Below are 18,609 nucleotides of genomic sequence, written 5' to 3'. Positions count from 1 at the left end.
TGCCACAATAGCAGTGCTTATTGAAATTAGCTCAGGATAATATATAAGGTTCCACAGGAAGAAAAGTACTTAGACACTCTAAAATGATTGATTGTATGCCTCCTCTTTAATAAGAGCTTGTATTAGACATCCCTCTGTGGACATAAGCTAAGTGTTGTGCAGAATCAGTTAATGAATGTGTGTCTGCCTTTGGGAGCCTCTGCTTTAGAGGAGAGTTTCATCAGAACATGGCAGCGTATCATTCTGAATGAGTGGTAGCCTTGGAGAAAAGGAAATGGAGAGTTAATATGATGTAATAGGAAATAGAAAATTATCCAGTCCTAAAGTTTTAGGGTTTAGAGAACGCTAGGTTGCTATTGCTTTCCTTTCCTCTTCCCATTTCTTGTTAACCAGAGTAAAATAACAACATCTCGTATTGCCTCCAACATATGAAGTTGGCATTAGAAAGTGCACCTCTTCTTGTGACCCTTCCTGGTTTTCTGGATAGTTCTGCAGTGTTGGGGTTACTTTCCAGAGGTTTCTGTGAGCATCCTGGTCTGCAGGTCTGTTTTTCTGCTCTGGTTTGGATTGCAGTTCCTTATGTACCTACCCATCATGACTTTTTTCTCAGTAGGCTGATGAGGGATCACTGCCTTCAGACTATCCTAAGTGTTCTCTTGGAAAAGGTTGACTGATAAAATTTGCTTTCCTTTTAAATATACCTTTCAGCTTTACATTTATTCATGATTACATTTAAATTATAATAAATTCATGCTTTTGTATGTACTTTGATCTTTACATTTGACCTTTAACATTAAGTTAATTAATTTTATATTTTCCTTTTTTATTGGAAACCAAACCCCATTTCCTTCTGATTCAGTGCTCTGTTTCTCCTGCATTTCCTTTGGAGCAAAGATAAAACCAGCAGGATAAAATGATGCCTTTACCTCCTTTGAATTTAACTGTCAGGCATGACTCACAGTCCAAGGATCTTTAAGATCTTTCATTCATTCATGCCTTTTCTCTTCATTGGCAGTGGATTCAGTTCAGATACCTGGTGTTGATTTCTGGAAAGTCTGTCTCTCTATTCTTTTTCCCATTGGCTTCATTTCTCACCATTGGCAGTTCACTGAGTTTTAATCTGAGATGATCTTTGGCAGCAATGCAAATGTCTGGACTGTTCTTTCATGTTGAGATGGGGTAATATGTGTCTAGAGGTGGTGGGATGGGGCCAGGTTCTGAGTATATATACTAATGTATAAAGAATTGCCAGAGCTCAACAATGTCTCTCTCCTTGTCTTAGGTTTCTCTTTTAAAATCATTCTATAGAGAGATGTGCTTTCCAAGTATTTTGCAAATAACAATATCCCTGGTGATTAAATTAACATAAGGTTATTATGCTGCCCCAAGTAAGCAATTACCCAATTTGGAGGGTTTCCTGGAACAGTCAGTTGATACTGCCCAGGGCCAAGTGTCTGTAATTTAGATGGGATGCCACTGTGAGAATAACAAAATATAATGCCCTCTTAAAAATGCTAAAAGACTTCTCTGTTTGTATGCAATAGTAGTCCTTTGAGCTATTCATTGTTTTTGCTGAGTATTTACCTTATAAGACTTTTCTTTATTTGTGTTAATATGTCAGAAGAGTACTACTTCAAATGACATTCATTCACACTTTGTAGACATCTACTTTAAAAAAGTATTGAGCATTTGCTGTGTACTATTATTGAGGCAACACATGGTCTGCCCGCAGGAAACAGCTTCTAGGTATGAGAATTACTGAACTAAGCACACAGGCAAGTGTTATTGAAAATTCATTGCCTTTTCCTTGGAGTCAGAAAGTACTAGATTCCAGTCTGACAAGTGTTAATTTTAAATTCTGGGAAGTTATTTAACATCTAGCTTCATCTTTCATTTGTAAGTGGGAATAGCATTGTCTTTCTTGAAGGTTAGTGTATAAATTCAATGATTTGATGTATATAAATTGCCAAGCTAGGAACCTGGCACATTATTCACAAAATGTTAGTTATTTCCCCTATTTCCAAACTACTTCTTGTTCTTTCCTACTCCAGGTCTCTTTTAAAGAGAGCACAAACTTGACCCATAAAGGAGAAAACTCTCCATTTTATTGATAGTGTTCTTCCTCCTAATTTTAATTACCTTTGATTTGTTCTCCCTGTAATAGTTACCCCTTCCCCATGGTTTCATTACTTACCATGGTGACTTCCTAGGCTATTCAATAGATTCTAGCTGATTCCATCTCTTCATTTGTCTCTCCAGTCTAACCTGGAATCCATCTCTGAAAAGGGCATTCTCTTGCTCAAAACCCTTGAAGGAATTCTTTTTCCTTAACAAAGTATCCAAGACTTTTAATACAAGGTTGCACAGGTCTTTCTCATGTTAACTCATCTTATACTCTCACCCCAAACACATGTCTCTTGTTACAGCAGCCCTGTACTTCCAAAAAGAACCCAAACATTGCCTTATTTTTATTTTCCTGCCAGTGTTTATACCATTAAAATGCAAAAAGTATTTCCATTGATTTTCAGTTCTTTCCTCTTAACTGACTTCATTTTTCATCTTTCTCTTTTAATAAAAACTAGTTCAAAGATTTGCACAAATTAAAGACAGTTAACTTCATATCCTGTCTTCTTAGTCTTGTCAATGTACCAGGTCCTCCTCCTTTTCCTCCTTCACCTCCAGTAAACTGGACTGAGGCTCTTCACTCTGCCCAACTTACTGTCCCAAAGATCCTCATAACTATTTATTGATGGATTGATTTGCAATCCTCACCTTGTTTGATCTCTCCTTGTATTTGACCCTCAAGACCTCTACCTCTGAATACTGTAAAATTGCACTGTCCAATATGATAGCCAATAGCTACTTAAGTGTAATTTAATTAGAATGAAATAGAATTACAAATTCATTTCCACAGTCACAGTAGCAAATGTGACTATTGACCACTTGAAATGAGGCTCGTCTGACTGAGGACCTAAATTTTGTGTTTTATTTTTAAACCGTTTGAATTTAAATTTAGTGCCACAAGTGGTTAGTGGTTACTCTGTGGAGCAATGGAGATAGAGAATGTTTCTGTTTCTATTGGTGTAGAAATTTTTATTGAACAGGATTCTTCCAGATCAGTGATTGGCAAAGCTGTTTTTAAAAAGGGCCAAATAGGGCCTCACTGGTGGCGCAAGGGGTTAACATGCAAGCAGTGAAGCTATTTGCAGCCACTGCAGCATGAGTTTGATCCCTGGCCAGGGAGCTACACACTTGGCACAGCAGACCTCTCCTGACTTGCCCGCTGCTCCCCTCAGCAGGGTATTTCAGTATATCTACCTGTTTTGCTCCCCACTCTGTCTCTGGTGAATCCTCTCACCCCCTGCACCTCTGGCCTATACCCCAGTTCTTGTATGCATAAATAAATTAAATCTTTAAAAATAAATGAATAAATAGGGCCAAATAGTAAATATTGCTGGCTTTACACCAAGCAAGTCTCCCCAGGAGGCACAGACATTTAGTTATATCAACAGGGCAGGTTTATTATAAAAAGGAGAAGGAAATCAAAGATGCTTGCATAGACACAAGCGGGCGGAAAGAGCTGCCCTGATGCTGCCTCTTGCAAGTGTAGAAATTGCACTGGTCAAGTCTTCCTGTCTTTGAGAGGGCCTCATTTCTTTATGGGATTGCTAAATTAATTGTTTCGAGGGTTGGTGCCTAAGGATTTTTTCTATATTTGATTTGACTAGGTTAACTTGGAAGCACTGGTGATTCTTTTGCAATGGCCCTCAATCTCCTTGCCCCTACCTGGTCTGCACCTCAGTCTGCACCAAAGAGATATTTTACTTTTCTATATTGATTGTTTAACAACTATGTTAATCATTTCTACCTCTACTCCCTTCTGATGGGGATCCATAGAAAGGGTAAGAAATGGCCAGACAAGTCTGGAAGGAAAGAGTAAAATCAAAATCAAGATAAACGCTGCCACTGTCAACCTCCCCAAGGGTCTCTCATCCACATCTGTTTCAACCAGTCCAAGACCAAGAAGCAAGTGCAGCTTCTTCACATGTCTCTCCTCTCCTTGTGTCTCCTTCTGGCTCTCCATCTTGCTTCCTTCCTTCCTCAGTCTCTTCTCCAGCTTCTCCTCCCTGCTCAGCTCCACCCTTCCTTGGATGGGACAGGGAAACTGGGACTGTAACAGGGTGGTCCCCAGGAAAGGGGGAGGTTCCCTGCCCCACCCAAGGGAGGTGGAGCTGAGCAGGAAGAGGAGAAGCGGCAGAAGAGACTGAGGAAGGAAGGAAGCAGGATGGAGCCAGGAGACCTGGAGGAGGCGCATGGAGCCTAGAGACACGTGAAGAAACTGTGCTTGTCTTTTGGTCGTGGACTGGGTGACACAGATGTGGGTGAGACCCGTGGGGAGGTGACAATGGCAGCTTTTATCTTGATGTTGATTTTGCTCTTTTCCTTCTGGGCTTGTCTGATTGTTTCTGACCCTTTGCTGTGGGTCCCCACTCGAAGGTGCTTTAGACTTGTGGCAGGCTTTGGGGCCTTGCTCTGGGCCAATCCCATTTGGATGGACTTTTACCCACGAGGGGACGGGTAACTCTGGATGCTTCACTTAGAAACTAGACTCTTTGCCTTACCTGTATTGTTTCCTAGTTTTATTAAAGTTCCTTCCCATTAAAGTCTCCTATGTTTTGTGTTGCTGCGGCGGATGGCAGAACCCATTTAGAATAGGCAGGTTTGCGGGGTTTGGGCTGCCCCTCTCCCTGTCCTATAACAGGACCTCACCTTTCCCTGGAGACCACCCCATTAAAATATTGTGAAAGACAACTTGGAATAATTCAGGACTAGCTTTAATATTAAATAGGTATTGAATGAAATATTATGCCATCAGTAAATACTTTTAAAAGAATTTTCAGGTCTTTGTGGAAAGAAAAAAACCTTATAACCATCTTAAACATCAAGGCAAAATATTTATATATATAGAAAAAACAGAAAATTCTCCAATATATATTTCCTGTTTCCTACAGTGAGCATTAGTTACTTTAACAATCTGGGCAAATTGTTTAAAACCTATGAATTCAGAAGGGACAGTGAAGAGACAGCACATAGAAAGCATTCAGTTAACCTTCACTGAAATGATTTGATTTAAAATGAAATAAGAATCTTGTGATAGTAGAATAATCAAATCTTTGAGCCGGGAGGCCCCTTGCAGGTCACTTGGTCCAGTAATCCACAGTAAACCAATCTTTACATTTAGCCAATTTATATCGGTATATTCATTATCTGTAACTACCTCTGGAGCGAGGCCAATTTGTTATCTCCTGCAGTTCTTGCTTAAGGTTGCTTGCAGGCCATACTCTGTTTGAATTTCCTCTCAACTTTCCACAAAGAGAACTATAAATTGTTTAAATTTTTGAGGGTACTCTTAAAAAAGAATACTCTAGGGTGTTAGTAATTTAAATATCAAACTATCCAAAATTTGCAAACAATTAAAAAGAACCATTGAGTATAGCCTGTGGAGGCAGACTAATTGTATGATGATTCAGGGTTTGGTTCTGAAATCTGGCTGCCTGGAGCAAGTTACTGTCAGATGAGTTTCCTCTTTGGTAAATTGGATTTGGAATAGGACCTACCTATCAGGGTAGTTTTTTTTGATTAACTGAGTTAATAACACATGCATTCTTGACCTGAAGTACGGGATTTTCATTACTAGATAACAAGGAGAAATGTAGTTCTCTTTATTCATTCTGCTAAATACCAAATCCTAGGATATAATACATAAAGGATTCTGAGCAGTGGAGAGAAGAAGCTTGAACCAGTGGGAATTTTGGGATACAGGGAATGACATGGAAATCAGTCCCTGAATTTTCTGTTTGCTTTTGTATCCCAGAATGGGTGCTAGAGAGATTGGTGGATGCAGGGAAACTGCTCCTGCCCCCCCCCAAAAAAAAAACCCTTTATATTCTGGACAAAAAAAATCAGGAAACTAGCAACCTCAAAAGACAAATACCATTTAGATAACAACCCTGATCCAGTCAAAAATAGCAAAAAACAAAAAATAAAAAACCAAAAAAACCCGTGACCCCCCCAACTCCATTTTTTTTTTTAAGATTTATATTTATTTATTTATACAAGCACTGGGTACAGTCAGAAGCATGGGAGGGTGAGAGAATTCACCAGAGCCAGAGCGAGGAACAGAACAGGCAGACTGAAGAAGTACACTACTTAGGGGAGCAGCGGGTGCGGCAGGAGAGGTCTGCACATCTTGTGGGACCCTTACCGGTGGCTGGGATTCAACCGGTGCTGCAGAGGCTGCAGGCAGCTTTGCAGCCCAGTGCTCAACTGCTGCGCCACCAGGGGAGGCCTCCAACTCCATTTTTACTATTAAAAATTTGCTGAATTGTCTGGAATTCTACTCTTGCTAGGCAATGACAGAGTGCTTTGAACATCACCACCTCCACTGATGGTGTCAGGAAGTTTATGTGGGGTGTTGGAAGTTTCCTCCTCTGAAGGTGAGGAGGTTGGGGTGCTCTTTAACTCATAGTGTCCTTAGAACACAAATGAGAGTGGTAATGAGGAGGCCCACACCTTCTTAGCATGGAGGGTACCACCTAAGCTAAGTGGCATCCTGAAGTGTCACATTTGTTTGTTTGTTTTTTTAAAGATTTATTTATGTATACAAGAGCTGGGGTACAGGCCAAAGGTGTGTGTGGGGTGGTGAAAGGATTCACCAGAGACAGAGAGGGGAACTGAACAGGCAGATTGAAGGAAGTACACTGCTGAGGGGAGCAGCGGGCGAGACAGGAGAGGTCTGCTGTGCCATATGGGTAGCTCCCTGGCCAACCAGGGAATCGAACTCTTGCTGCAGTGGCTGCAGACAGATTCATAGGTTGCGTCTCAACCCCTTGTGCCACCAGGGAGGCCCAAGAAGTGTCACATTTGTCTAGCAGTAATGAGATACCCTTCACACACACCCCTGGTGTTGTTAGCAGTCAGAATGAGGAGCATCCCAAGACCCCCAAACCTGCTTGCTCTAAATGGCTTCTGCCATCCATTGTACCAAGAAAATATATACTCTTAGTTCATAAGATCTTCAATAGAAAAGAACTTTAATATAATTAGTGTGTAATAGAGAGGCAATTAGTATGCACTAGAGAAAAGAGAAAAGAAAGATTATAATTAAAATAGTTTTTCTATGAAATCCTCAACGTCCCCCATCCCCTTGGGGGTAAATGCCCAGACAAACACGGTTGACCCAAAGCAGGGCCATTGAGGCCCAGAAGTTTGTTACAAGTCTAAGGCACCTTCTAGTGGGGACTTATAAGAAAGAGACAGAAGGAGCCGGACACTTCTGAAATGAAAAGAGCAAAATCAAAATACAAGTTGAGATAAAGGCTGGGGCCTTCCTGATGGTGCAGGGCTTGAAATCTCAGTGCTATCAAGCTATCACCAGCCACTGCTGCATGAGTTCAATCTCTGGCCAGGGAGCTAACCCACATGGTGCAGCAGACCTCTCCTGTCTGTCCCACCACTCCCACAGCAGTTTATTTCAGTAAATCTGCCTGTTCTTCTCCCTGCTCTGTGGTGAATCCTCTCACCACCTGCACTTCTGGCCTACACCCCAGTTCTTGTATGCATAAATAAATAAAAAAGTAAATCTTTAAAAAAAAAAAAAAGATAAAGGCTGCCATTGTCAGCTACCCCATAGGTCTTACACCCACATCTGTCTCTTTCAAGTGTCTCTTTCCATGTCCCCCAAGTCCTTGGTATAAGTCAAGGCCAAGAAGCAAGTGCGGTTTTTCCAGTTTCTCCTCTTCATGTGCCTCGACCAGGTCTTCGTCTAGTCCTCTTCCTCCTGTTCTTGCAGGTCTTTTCTTCAACTTCTCCTCCACTCAACTCCACCCTCCCTTGGGTGGGGTAGGGAACCTGGATCCTCCCTTAGCTGTGGAGATAACACTGTTACAGGGTGTCAGTTGAGGCCCAGTGTGGAACTGGAACTTTCCTGAACCCAGTAGCAGCGAGGCATCGCCTGCGTGGTCACATGTCAGAGGAGGCTGCCTCAGTGTAAGTTTAAATACTATCCCCAACAAGCTCCAGAGTCTCATAGTAAAATACCCTCAATGTCCAAGATACAGCTAAGTCACAGGAAAATCTCAATTGGAATGAGAAAAACAATTCATAATGCCAGCACTAAAGTGACACAGAGATTGGAGCCATCTGAGAAGGATTTTTCAGATAGCTCTCATGAATGTTCTTCAACAAGGAGCCCTGAGCATGCCTGAAACAGATATATATTTTTTAATCTCTCATTAAAGAAATAAAAATCCATGACAAAGATAAAAGACATAAGGAACCAAATGAAATTTAGAACTGTATGATAACCAAGATAAACATCCACTGTGCCTCTATGGTAGAATTAGGACCACTGAGAAAATCACTGAACTTAAGTGTAGGAAAGAGAGGTTATTTTAATTGAGTAAATTAACATGGTGTTATTAATTAGACCATCATGGCCACTGATTTGCCAAAGCAAGTCACTATTAAGTGAGCCCAAACAAGGGAAATATTCTTTACTTATGAAGGTGGAGCGAGGGAAAAATGTTTTTAAAAAGATTTATTTATTTATACAAGAACCAGGGTACAGGCCAGATGCATGGGAGGGTGAGAGGAATCACCAGAGACAGAGCAGGGAACAGAACAGGCAGATTGAAAGAAGTACATTGCTGAGGGGAGCAGCGGGCGAGACAGGAGAGGTCTGCTGCACCATATGGGTAGCTCCCTGGCTGACCAGGAAATCGACCCCGTGCTGCAAAGGCTGCAGACAGCTTCACAGCGCGGTGCTCAACTGCCTGCGCCACCAGGGAGGCCTAGATAAAATATTTTTGATGGAAGGAAAGTCAAGGGGAAAATTCAAACATTGGGTCTATCACACTTGACAATTCAAAATAATTATATTACCCACTTGTAAGAGAGTCATAGTTTGGAATTATTGAAGTGTGTAGGGTCATTTGACCCTGATTAAGTGATTCTTCTTCCTGCTGCCTTTGGTAGCTATTATTTCTTAATGCTACCAATGTATCTATTGCTGATTTTAATTCACTGCTTCATTTCACACAGGGCTCTTTGAGGGAAGAAATGAAGGTGATACTCAACTATTTTATAACAGGCCTTTTTCTTCTTCCTTTGATATTTTTTCCTGAAATTTTTCATTGTTATAATATTTGGTAGTCTGACAATAGGACACATGGACTATTATTATAATTATGTATTTTATTCTAATAAGTCCTAAAAAATGTGACAAAGGCTAACTAAACTTTTTCTTTTGGAAAAGTGAACTATATTTCTTTAAAATGTATCTCCTTCCAGCTACATGATATTTCAAAGAGTGGCATTGATCAATTAAGAGATGAAAGGCACTGAATTATAAAGGTTTTTTAAAAAATCAATTAAAATTTTACATGCATAGCCATTCTTTATTCAAATTATGAAGCATTTCCAATAGGCAGAAAAGAGCTTATATATTCTTTATGAAATTGGAAGCATCAAATTTAATTGAAAGGGAAGGGTATATTTAACTTTTTCAAAGAATTTAATTTTCCAGTAAGTTTGTCTTTTTATAGCAGGTGCCCAAACTTCAGTCATACATTTACCATTTGCCATCTTAGTTTAATGTGGCTGTGCTGCCTTTATAAACAGTTCATTTCATCCACGTAAAGTAGCTTATTTTGTGCTCTGTACTCTAGTCTTATCCTAAGCAATAAAATCCACAAAGTTGTCATCTTGAAGTGTGAGGTATATTTTTTTCTAGTGCACATCAAAATAAATACATATTTATTAAAATAGAAATGTCATTTCTATATCATTTTAAATACTTAGTTTACATCCATTACTACCTTGCACAACATGCATGGGAAAACACTCTTTTAAGGGACAGCTCTGCAAATAGAAATATAAGAACCTAGGGAAGCAACAATATATTTTGAAAAGTCATTCACTTTTTAATTTCCAATTATTTTTCAGGTTTGTAGAAGGAATGCTTAACATTTGTTATAATGCTGTTGATCGTCATATTGAAAATGGTAAAGGAGATAAAATTGCTATCATCTACGACAGTCCTGTTACAAATACTAAAGCAACTTTTACCTACAAAGAAGTCCTGGAGCAGGTAATATCAAAAACTTTCTGTATATGTTATTTGAATATCATAAGTATTACTTAAATGCATACATTAACATTGAGTAACCATTTTTTAATGTTTTATTTATTAGATAATGTTGGTTTACATTATTGTTTGTATTTGGTGTTATTGCACCCAGCACCAAAGCACCTGATTATGATCCACTGCCTTAGTCTATTGTACTCCCTCCCCACCTTGCTCTCACTCTAACTTCCTCCCCACCCCCTCCAGGTTTCATATTTCTATAATCAGTTTTCTGATTTATCTATTTCTTTGTACTGTTTTTCTAATTCCATTTATAAGTGACACCATCTGGTATTTATCTTTCTCCTCTGACTTTTTTCACTTGGCATAATCCCTTCCAACTTCATCCATGACACCACAAATGGTATGAGTGTCTTTTTTGATTGCTGAGTAGTATTCCATTGAGTATACATACAACATCTTTTGATTCACTCACCTGTTTTTGAGCATTTAGATTATTTCCATATTTTGACTATTGTAAATAGTACTTCTATGAACATGGGAGAGCATATTTCCTTTTGAGTTAGTGTTTTTGTGTACCTAGGTACATACCTAAAGGTGGGCTTGCTGGCTCTTATGGGTGATCCACTTTTAATCTTTTGAGGAACCCCCGTAACTATTTTCCATAAGGACTGAGCCAGTCTACACTCCCACCAACAGTATAAGATGCTTCTTTTTCTCTACATCCTTACCAACATTTGTTGTTTCTTGTCTTTTTAATATGGGCTCATATAAAAAAAGGCCCATATTTTTTATTGGGTTATTTGTTTTATTGACATTGAATAACCTTTGAATTTTTTAATTCATTGACATATGTAATGGTGTTTTAGTGCACATTGGAAATAGAGATGTGAAAGCTCATTGAGAGTTGTTTTCACCCTTTAACATTTACAGTCCCAAAAAGGTACTCATTTTATAGGGCAAGGTTAGAAAATCTCTAAGAATATGCTTCAATCTTCTTCTGCTCTTTGCTTGCCATCCACATTGCCATCACATTTGTCCTTTATTTTCTCCAGCTCTTGTGTTATTACTGAAAGAGCCTGCTAACTTCCTTTTCTTTTACCAAGCACTGCCTGGTTATTAACAAATGATTCAGAAAGAAAAAAAAAAACAAAAAAAAAAAATAGACTCTTATTATGTAGAAGGCATTCCGCCAAGCTCCATTTCTTGACATTCTTGACCACGAACAAGACTCCTCTTCACCCTGGATGTTCTGTCACCCCCAAGATACTCCCCCCCTTTACAGCCCTGAACAAGTGAGCTCCTGTCCCTTCTTATACTCTTTTTTAGTTCTTTACCATCAGTGTAGTTTTTAAGTGACTCATGGCACTGAGTGATGAATTATGAAAATTTTTCTTCTTTTATCATTAGGATAGATGAGTTTTTAGCAGTAATTTCATTTATTTATTTATTTATTTATTTAAGATTTATTTATTTATACAAGCACTGGGTACAGTCAGAAGCGTGGGAGGGTGAGAGAATTCACCAGTGCCAGAGCAGGGAGCAGAACAGGCAGAGGACCGAAGTACACTGCTGAGGGGAGCAGCAGGCGGCAGGAGAGGTCTGCGTGCCATGCGGGACCCTCCTTCGGTAGCCGGGGAGCAGCTGGGGATCGAACTGGCGCTGCAGAGGCTGTGGGCAGCTTCCCAACCTAGCGCTCAATCGCTGCGCCACCGGGGAGGCCCTTTAGCAGTAATTTTAAATGTATTTTGATATTGTGACTGTGTGAGAGCTATTTGAATTCTATGGGGAATTTTACTTACATGAGATTTTGAGGAGATAATTGTGAGATCAGGGATTCTCAATATGGACAATTTAGGTCAGGTGATTCTTAGTTGTGAACAATGTCATGTGCATGGGAGGATATTTAGCAGCTTTCTTGACCTCTATTGTGAAATTGCCCCCTCCCCAACTGTGATGACCAAAAAATATTTCCTAAAACATTCCTAAAAGTTCTGTGGGTGTAAAAATTGTCACCGGTTGTGACCCATTAGTTGAACAATCTGCCATGGTGGTGCTTGGAAGCATTTGCTTTTGAATGACAACATTTTGAAGCACATTCTCCTGTTTCACTTAGTCCATTTGAGGTTTCCATTAGATTTTTAGAAAGTTTAGTCCACTCTCTCTGGCTTCTGAAATTACATACTTTTGCATTAATAGCATTCCGTTTAACTAAGAGATTTCAATAAAGGCAACTGAGACAGAACAATTTCCTCTCCAATCCTGAGTTGCAAACAATTTAAATGTAAAATTAAGTTAATTTTGCTCAGGCTGGTTTTCAGCCTGTTTGCAATAACAAATCCCATATTTAGCTGATTTTGGTGTAAGTGGAATTTATGAAAAGGGAATATTGAATAATCAGGCACAAAACAATGGAACATTGCAAATGGGAAAAAGGAGCAACAAAGACTTAAGGAAAACTCACAAACTGTCTAGTAACTAAACTTTCTGATGACTCAATCTCATTCTAGGTTGACAGGGTAGAAGCCAAAGTTAGGTTGCCTGCCTAAACTACCAGATGGGAAAAGACATGTCTTGTCTTCTTTTGATTTCACAGTAGGAATTGGAGCTTTGCTTCCCTCTAGAAATCAGGCTAGGAAATGTCGGTATTAAGGGAGAAGGGAATTCAAATGCTGGGCAGCAAAGAAAGAACAAAACAAAATAATGCTGTGTATATATGACCAGGTGCTTTTTATTGGTGGCAAGTGGGAACTGTGTGTTTTCAGAATGAAATGCTAAAGGACACTGGGGCTAAATAGGAAAGGCCCTCTATTACCAAATGACTTTGTTATTCCTCAAAGATATGTTTTATTTATAAGAGATGATGAAAATTTCCTGAAAATCAATTATACTCCATGTTTTCTTTTAGGTTTGCATTTTCAGCTTTTAGGTGATGCTTAATCTATGACTAAAAACTAGTTTCTGGGACTTGGCCACATATTTTACTAATATTCAAGCTCAAGATACTGGTGCATTTAATTTATTTTTTTAAAAGATTTATTTATTTTTATACAAGAGCTGGGGTACAGGCCAGAGGCGTGGGAGGGTGAGAGGATTCACCAGAGACAGAGCAGGGAGTAGAACAGGCAGACGACAGAAATATACTGCTGAGGGGAGCAGCGGGCGCGACAGGAGAGGTCTACCGCACCATGTGGGATTCTCGCTGGCCAGCTGGGATTGAACCTGCTCTGTGGAGGCTGCGGACAGCTTCACAGTGTGGCGCTCAACCCGCTGCACCACCGGGGAGGCCCCAATACTGGTGCATTTTAATTGGTATGCAAAATCGGAAGCTTATATAGCTACATTATAAAAATATTATGTATGTCAACATACTTACTTTGATATATAACTGAACATCAGAATCAAAGAAAAAGGCTTTGGAGAAATCTAAAATAAGAAGAGGTAAATAACAGTTGTGCTATTCTGATTATCTATTGTCTTCTTTTAATTACATAAAACTATATGTGACACACACTCACGTGCTTAGAAAGCTTTCTGTTAGCTCATCTTGGTTTTCTAATATTGAGTCTAGACTCTTATTTTTTTTTTTTTTTTTAATAGAGGCATGTTATTTATTTATTTATTTTGTTTTGTTTGCTTGCTTTGTTTATACATGCACTGGGTACAGTCAGAAGCGCGGGAGGGTGAGAGAATTCACCAGAGCCAGAGCAGGGAGCAGAGCAGGCAGAAGGACTGAAGTACACTGCTGAGGGGAGCAGCGGGTGGCAGGAGAGGTCTGCGCACCATGTGGGACCCTCCTCCGGTGGCCGGGGAGCAGCCGGGGATTGAACCGGTGCCGCTGAGGCTGCGGGCAGCTTCGCAACCCAGCGCTCAACCGCTGCACCACCGGGGAGGCCCGAGTCTAAACTCTTAGATCCTTTAAAGGTTCGTACTGGTTCATTGGTTTCAGTTTAGCCTGACATCAAAGTACTTAGAAGGCCTATTTCTCTCACCTGCTGACAGTGTCTGCTTTCCAGGCTTTTCTTCTCTAAAGCAGTAAAGGTAGAATGTTATGAAAGAGGGAGACATTGTGCTCCCCTTTGATTAACTGTTTCTGCTTCCCCGTGGCCTTTATTTTATTAAGTAGAGAAGACAGGAAGATTTAATGGGTAATGCCATTGAGATCAAACAAAAAGAAGTGCCTTTGTACTTTACTAGCTTTATCTCCACTGTTTCATTTCTACTGGGAGTTTCTGGCTAGGTAAAACTTGATTAAGATAGTTAGCATTTCAAATTTCATTAGTGAACTAAACACAATTTTAGACTAAATCGGTTCAGTGACATGAAATATCTGAGGGTTTTACAAAAAGATTCAGAAGGCGAACTTTTCAAACAGCCATCTTCATGTAGATCCAGTCATTTGAATAACCCTTCATTAAGACTTTTTTAGAGAGTTCTGAGCCTGTTTCAAGATGCACCATTCATTCAACAAATATTTATTTTGTAGGCCAAACCCCTTTAGGAACAAGCAATACAAAGTAAATTGATCCATTCCCTATTTTTAAGGAACAACAACAACAAAAAACAACTATGTTATAATGATAAAGGTTGCAGTAGGGGTTAATGTTATTTTCTGTGCAAACATAATGGAAATTACCCAACTCAGCTAAGGGTTAATAGAACATAGACTTGAGTGAAGAGTCAACACCTAAAATCAACCCACCATAAGTGGAAAACCGTGGGGACAGGAAGGCTAGCACATATGAGGACAGGAAGACAACACATATGAGGAGACTGAAGAAGAGCAAACCTAGTGCCTCTAATATAAAGTAGCTTTAGTATAAAGTAGAGCACAAGTGGGTGGGGCCTAGGGCTCCAGTGTATTAGACACTGAGAGCTCTCAATGTCATCTTCAGAACTTTTCTTTATTTAGAGGGTGAAGGGAATAAAGGAGCAATAGCCAGTCCTTTCTGCAAGTGGTTCTGCAGGATCTAGCTCCTTCATATTCCTCAGCACCACCACACTGCCCTAAATACCTGTCCCATCTTGCCTTCTGCAGTCAACTCTCCCAGCATGCTCCTCGCCCATTTCCAACCCTTGTATTTGCCTACCCTCTACTTGAAATGGTTTTTCTTGCAGGTATCTTGTGGTTCATGGTACTTGGATTTTTTTTTCTCAATGAGATTTTCCCTGTTGATATTTAATATAAATTTTCCTGTTCACATGGCTTCATATTTCTCTTTTCTATTTTAAGAATTTAGCTATTACACAGTATCATTCTTTGCATCTTATTTATCTCTTTTAGTGCTGTTTTCTCTTACGGAATGTATGTTTTAGGAGGGTAAGGATTTTTATTTTATTCACAGAACAGTGGCTGCCATATAGAAAATATTTGTTGAATTCATCATTCATCATTCAGGAAAGGATGGGTAAAATAACGTTTGAAATTTATAAATGACTCGGGATTTCCTTGTTGCAAGAACTTCTGATCTTTAAACTGCATTGCTAGTAGAACTAGATCTCTCCAAGTAGTTTAATGGTGCTAACTTATTTACATTTAGCTTGGTGGTTCAAGATGAGTATTTTCTCCTTGAACTTCCCTGACAGCGCCGAAGATGTGCATTCTGAGACATGTATGTGTTTATTGTGTTCTCTTATTAGCTCTTTTCAAGTAAATAGCTGTATCAAATCTCAATAATATAAAGGTGTGGGTGAGATCACATTGGTATGTGTATGTAGATACGATGGAATATTTATTATTTTTAGATATTCCTGCTTTGAATTTATTTTCTCTATCTTTGATTTCATTTTGACCTTACCTCTGTGTGATAAGTTTGCTTAGTTTGTATTCAAACAATTATGAATTTTTATGAATCTACTTGCACAATAAGTATGTGACTTCTAGAAGGCATTTGAAAAGTTTTCATAAATATACATATACAGAGAAAAACTGATGAAAGCTAACACGTGCTAAATTTTCATGATTGAATTCAAAAGGAAGTGTCCATTACCTCTACTAAAGGCAATTTTTTGAAAGAGAATTATGGCCATGGTTATAATTAGTTTGATACTCTGAAATTCAGGGCCCTGTCCTATGAGAAGTTCTCCCTCCAAATCTGTTCTTTATTTTAGGATGCTCTCTTAACTATGAATTTTATTTTATCAGGAATATGTCACAGTAAGATCATCTGCTATTCCTGTGTCACCTCATCAGTATTTCCTTTAGAAAAAAACTAAAACACAAAGTCAGAAAAACATACATAAATTCAGCCCTGACAATGGGTGCTTCTTGAGGGACAAAGATAGAACAGTGCATATGATTGGTTTTCTTTCCTTACATCTCCTAAATAAACAATAAAAACATCCTCTATATTATAGTCAGCTCTGCTGAGAGGTCTGTCTCTAAGGAAAATACCTTGTCCATGCTGGGTAAATAGGTGAATGATGCGGGTATGAGTGGAAACTTACTGTGGTTCATGTTTTTCCCAGCATGCCACATTTTAAACTTTTCTTGAAAGGTAATACACATTCAGATTAGTACACAGAACATAAATATTAAGCTTGTTATATTTTCATAAACTGTCCGGGCCAGCCAGGCAGATCAACGTGGTACCCGGGGGAGGAAGCAGGGGCTAGGTAGGACAGAGGTACACAAGGAGTGGAGACAAAGCCAGGATCATTGCTAGTCTCATTTATTCAAGAATGTGTACAGTGTTATATAGGTTCAGAAGAGGAGGTCTCTCGTTATCTCGAACAAGGAGAGACCACCAATACAAACAAGCCACAACGAGCAAGCAGGAGGCAGGGTTTAATCGTCACAATAGGAAACTTGAAACTTTATTCGGGCTACATTCAGTATCTGCTTTAGGCAAGAACCTGGATGTTCAGGTCTGGGCCCCTACAATAAACAGAAAGGAGATAATATTCCCATCCTAGCAGAAACCCTTATCCCTTTATTATACCTCTCTGAATCATTTATCCTCTCCACCCCACTCTCCTGTGATTGTATCCAGATGTCTAAATACTACACATGATGAAGTTTACCTGCTTTTGAACTTTGTATAAATTGAATAATACAAGGTACTCTTTTGTGTCTGTTTTATTTTTCCACTCAACTTTTTGTTTATGAGATTCTTTTATTTTATTAGAAGCGGCTGTAGGTTTTTCATTTGAGTAATGACCAGTTTGGGGCAATTGCTGACAATGTTGCTATAAATATGTTTGTGCATGGATTTTGGTGACAATATGTATGCATGTATTGCGGTGTGCTTTGGACAGAAATGGCTGATTTATGGTATATGTACATGCTCAGTTTGAGTAGATAGTGCCAAACAATTTTCCAGAGTGGTTGTACCAATTTATGCCCCCACTTGCTCTATGTGAGAATGCCTACTTGTCAACATTTGGTATTGCCAATAATACCAAGTCTTATTAATTTGGGCCTTTCTGGTGAATGTATAGCATTGTGGTTTTAACTTGCTCTTACCTAAGACGTAATGAAGTTGAACTCCTTGTGTTTATTAGCCTTTTCTTGTTTCCTTTTACCTATTGGTTTTTTTTTACATTGCATTTTTACCATGTTAGCAAGCTTTGGGGGAGACTTTCTCATGATTAAAGGGTTTAACTTACCATATCTGAACACCTTAAGAGAAAATGATGAAGAGTCTTTAATGCCAATGTTGATGAAATCTGAAGCTCAGAAGACATTCTCCCCTGTTTTAAAAATGAAAAGAAGTGTACTCTAGTAAGTCCTTATTAGTTTATTATTTGGCAGGAAAATTGGAACTGCCCTTTAGTAGAATATCTTAAAACACGAAGCATGAGCTTTAGTGTTTATTTTAAAACTGTAAATGGTCTACTGAAGATGGTGCTGTGCTAGGCCTTTTATTTTCATTAACATTAATGTGCTCTAGTTATGTTGATTTTGAGTGGTCTAGTACAAACTTATTTTCACATGGGCCTCATTATTATTTATGGACTATTATATATAATGCAAAGTTATATATTGTGTTTTCAAAGAAACACTTAGATTTCATTTGAAATTGAAGATGAGCCTATACCAACAACTGATTTAAATTTTTATCGAAATTATAACTCCAACTTTGGTTTGAATAACAACTTAATAAAATTTTAAGTTCGATTCCAAGAATACTTTATATAAGGAAAATAAGTATCAGACCAATTTAATCTAGTATAGAAAAAGATTTAATGATAATTTTCACAATCCCCAAAATAGCAGCAATATAATCAACACTTTTGAATTTTCTAAGACAGGTTTTCACAGACATGGTGTTGCTTCTAAAATCAAGATTACTGTTTCAAGTGTAAGTTCACTTCTTTTGATTTGAAAAATACACTGGTTCATTTTTTTTGCTCTTATCAGTGTACCTATTCTGTGAGTGCACCTGCTTATTAGTGCACCACTGACTAGAGTAAAATCTTCTCGAGGATGGAGTAATATTTATTCCACATTTGTCTCTTAT

At 38.8% G+C, this 18,609-nt stretch overlaps 1 protein-coding gene across 1 annotated transcript in view; it reads left to right on the top strand.

The window, feature by feature from the left end:
• Positions 1–18,609, top strand: part of ACSS3 (acyl-CoA synthetase short chain family member 3) — a 135,151-nt gene that overhangs the window by 17,572 nt on the left and 98,970 nt on the right. Inside the window, exon 2 of the mRNA XM_037513928.2 lies at positions 10,006–10,150. Coding sequence (XP_037369825.1) covers positions 10,006–10,150 — 145 coding nt within the window. The remainder of the gene's footprint in view (positions 1–10,005; positions 10,151–18,609) is intronic.

The sequence above is a fragment of the Talpa occidentalis genome, unplaced genomic scaffold (assembly GCF_014898055.3).
Source record: "Talpa occidentalis isolate TD23 unplaced genomic scaffold, MPIMG_talOcc4v2.1 talOcc4.16, whole genome shotgun sequence".
Lineage (NCBI taxonomy): Eukaryota > Metazoa > Chordata > Mammalia > Eulipotyphla > Talpidae > Talpa > Talpa occidentalis.
Note: the sequence above shows the minus strand (reverse complement) of the source record. Positions and strands in the feature narration are given on the sequence as shown.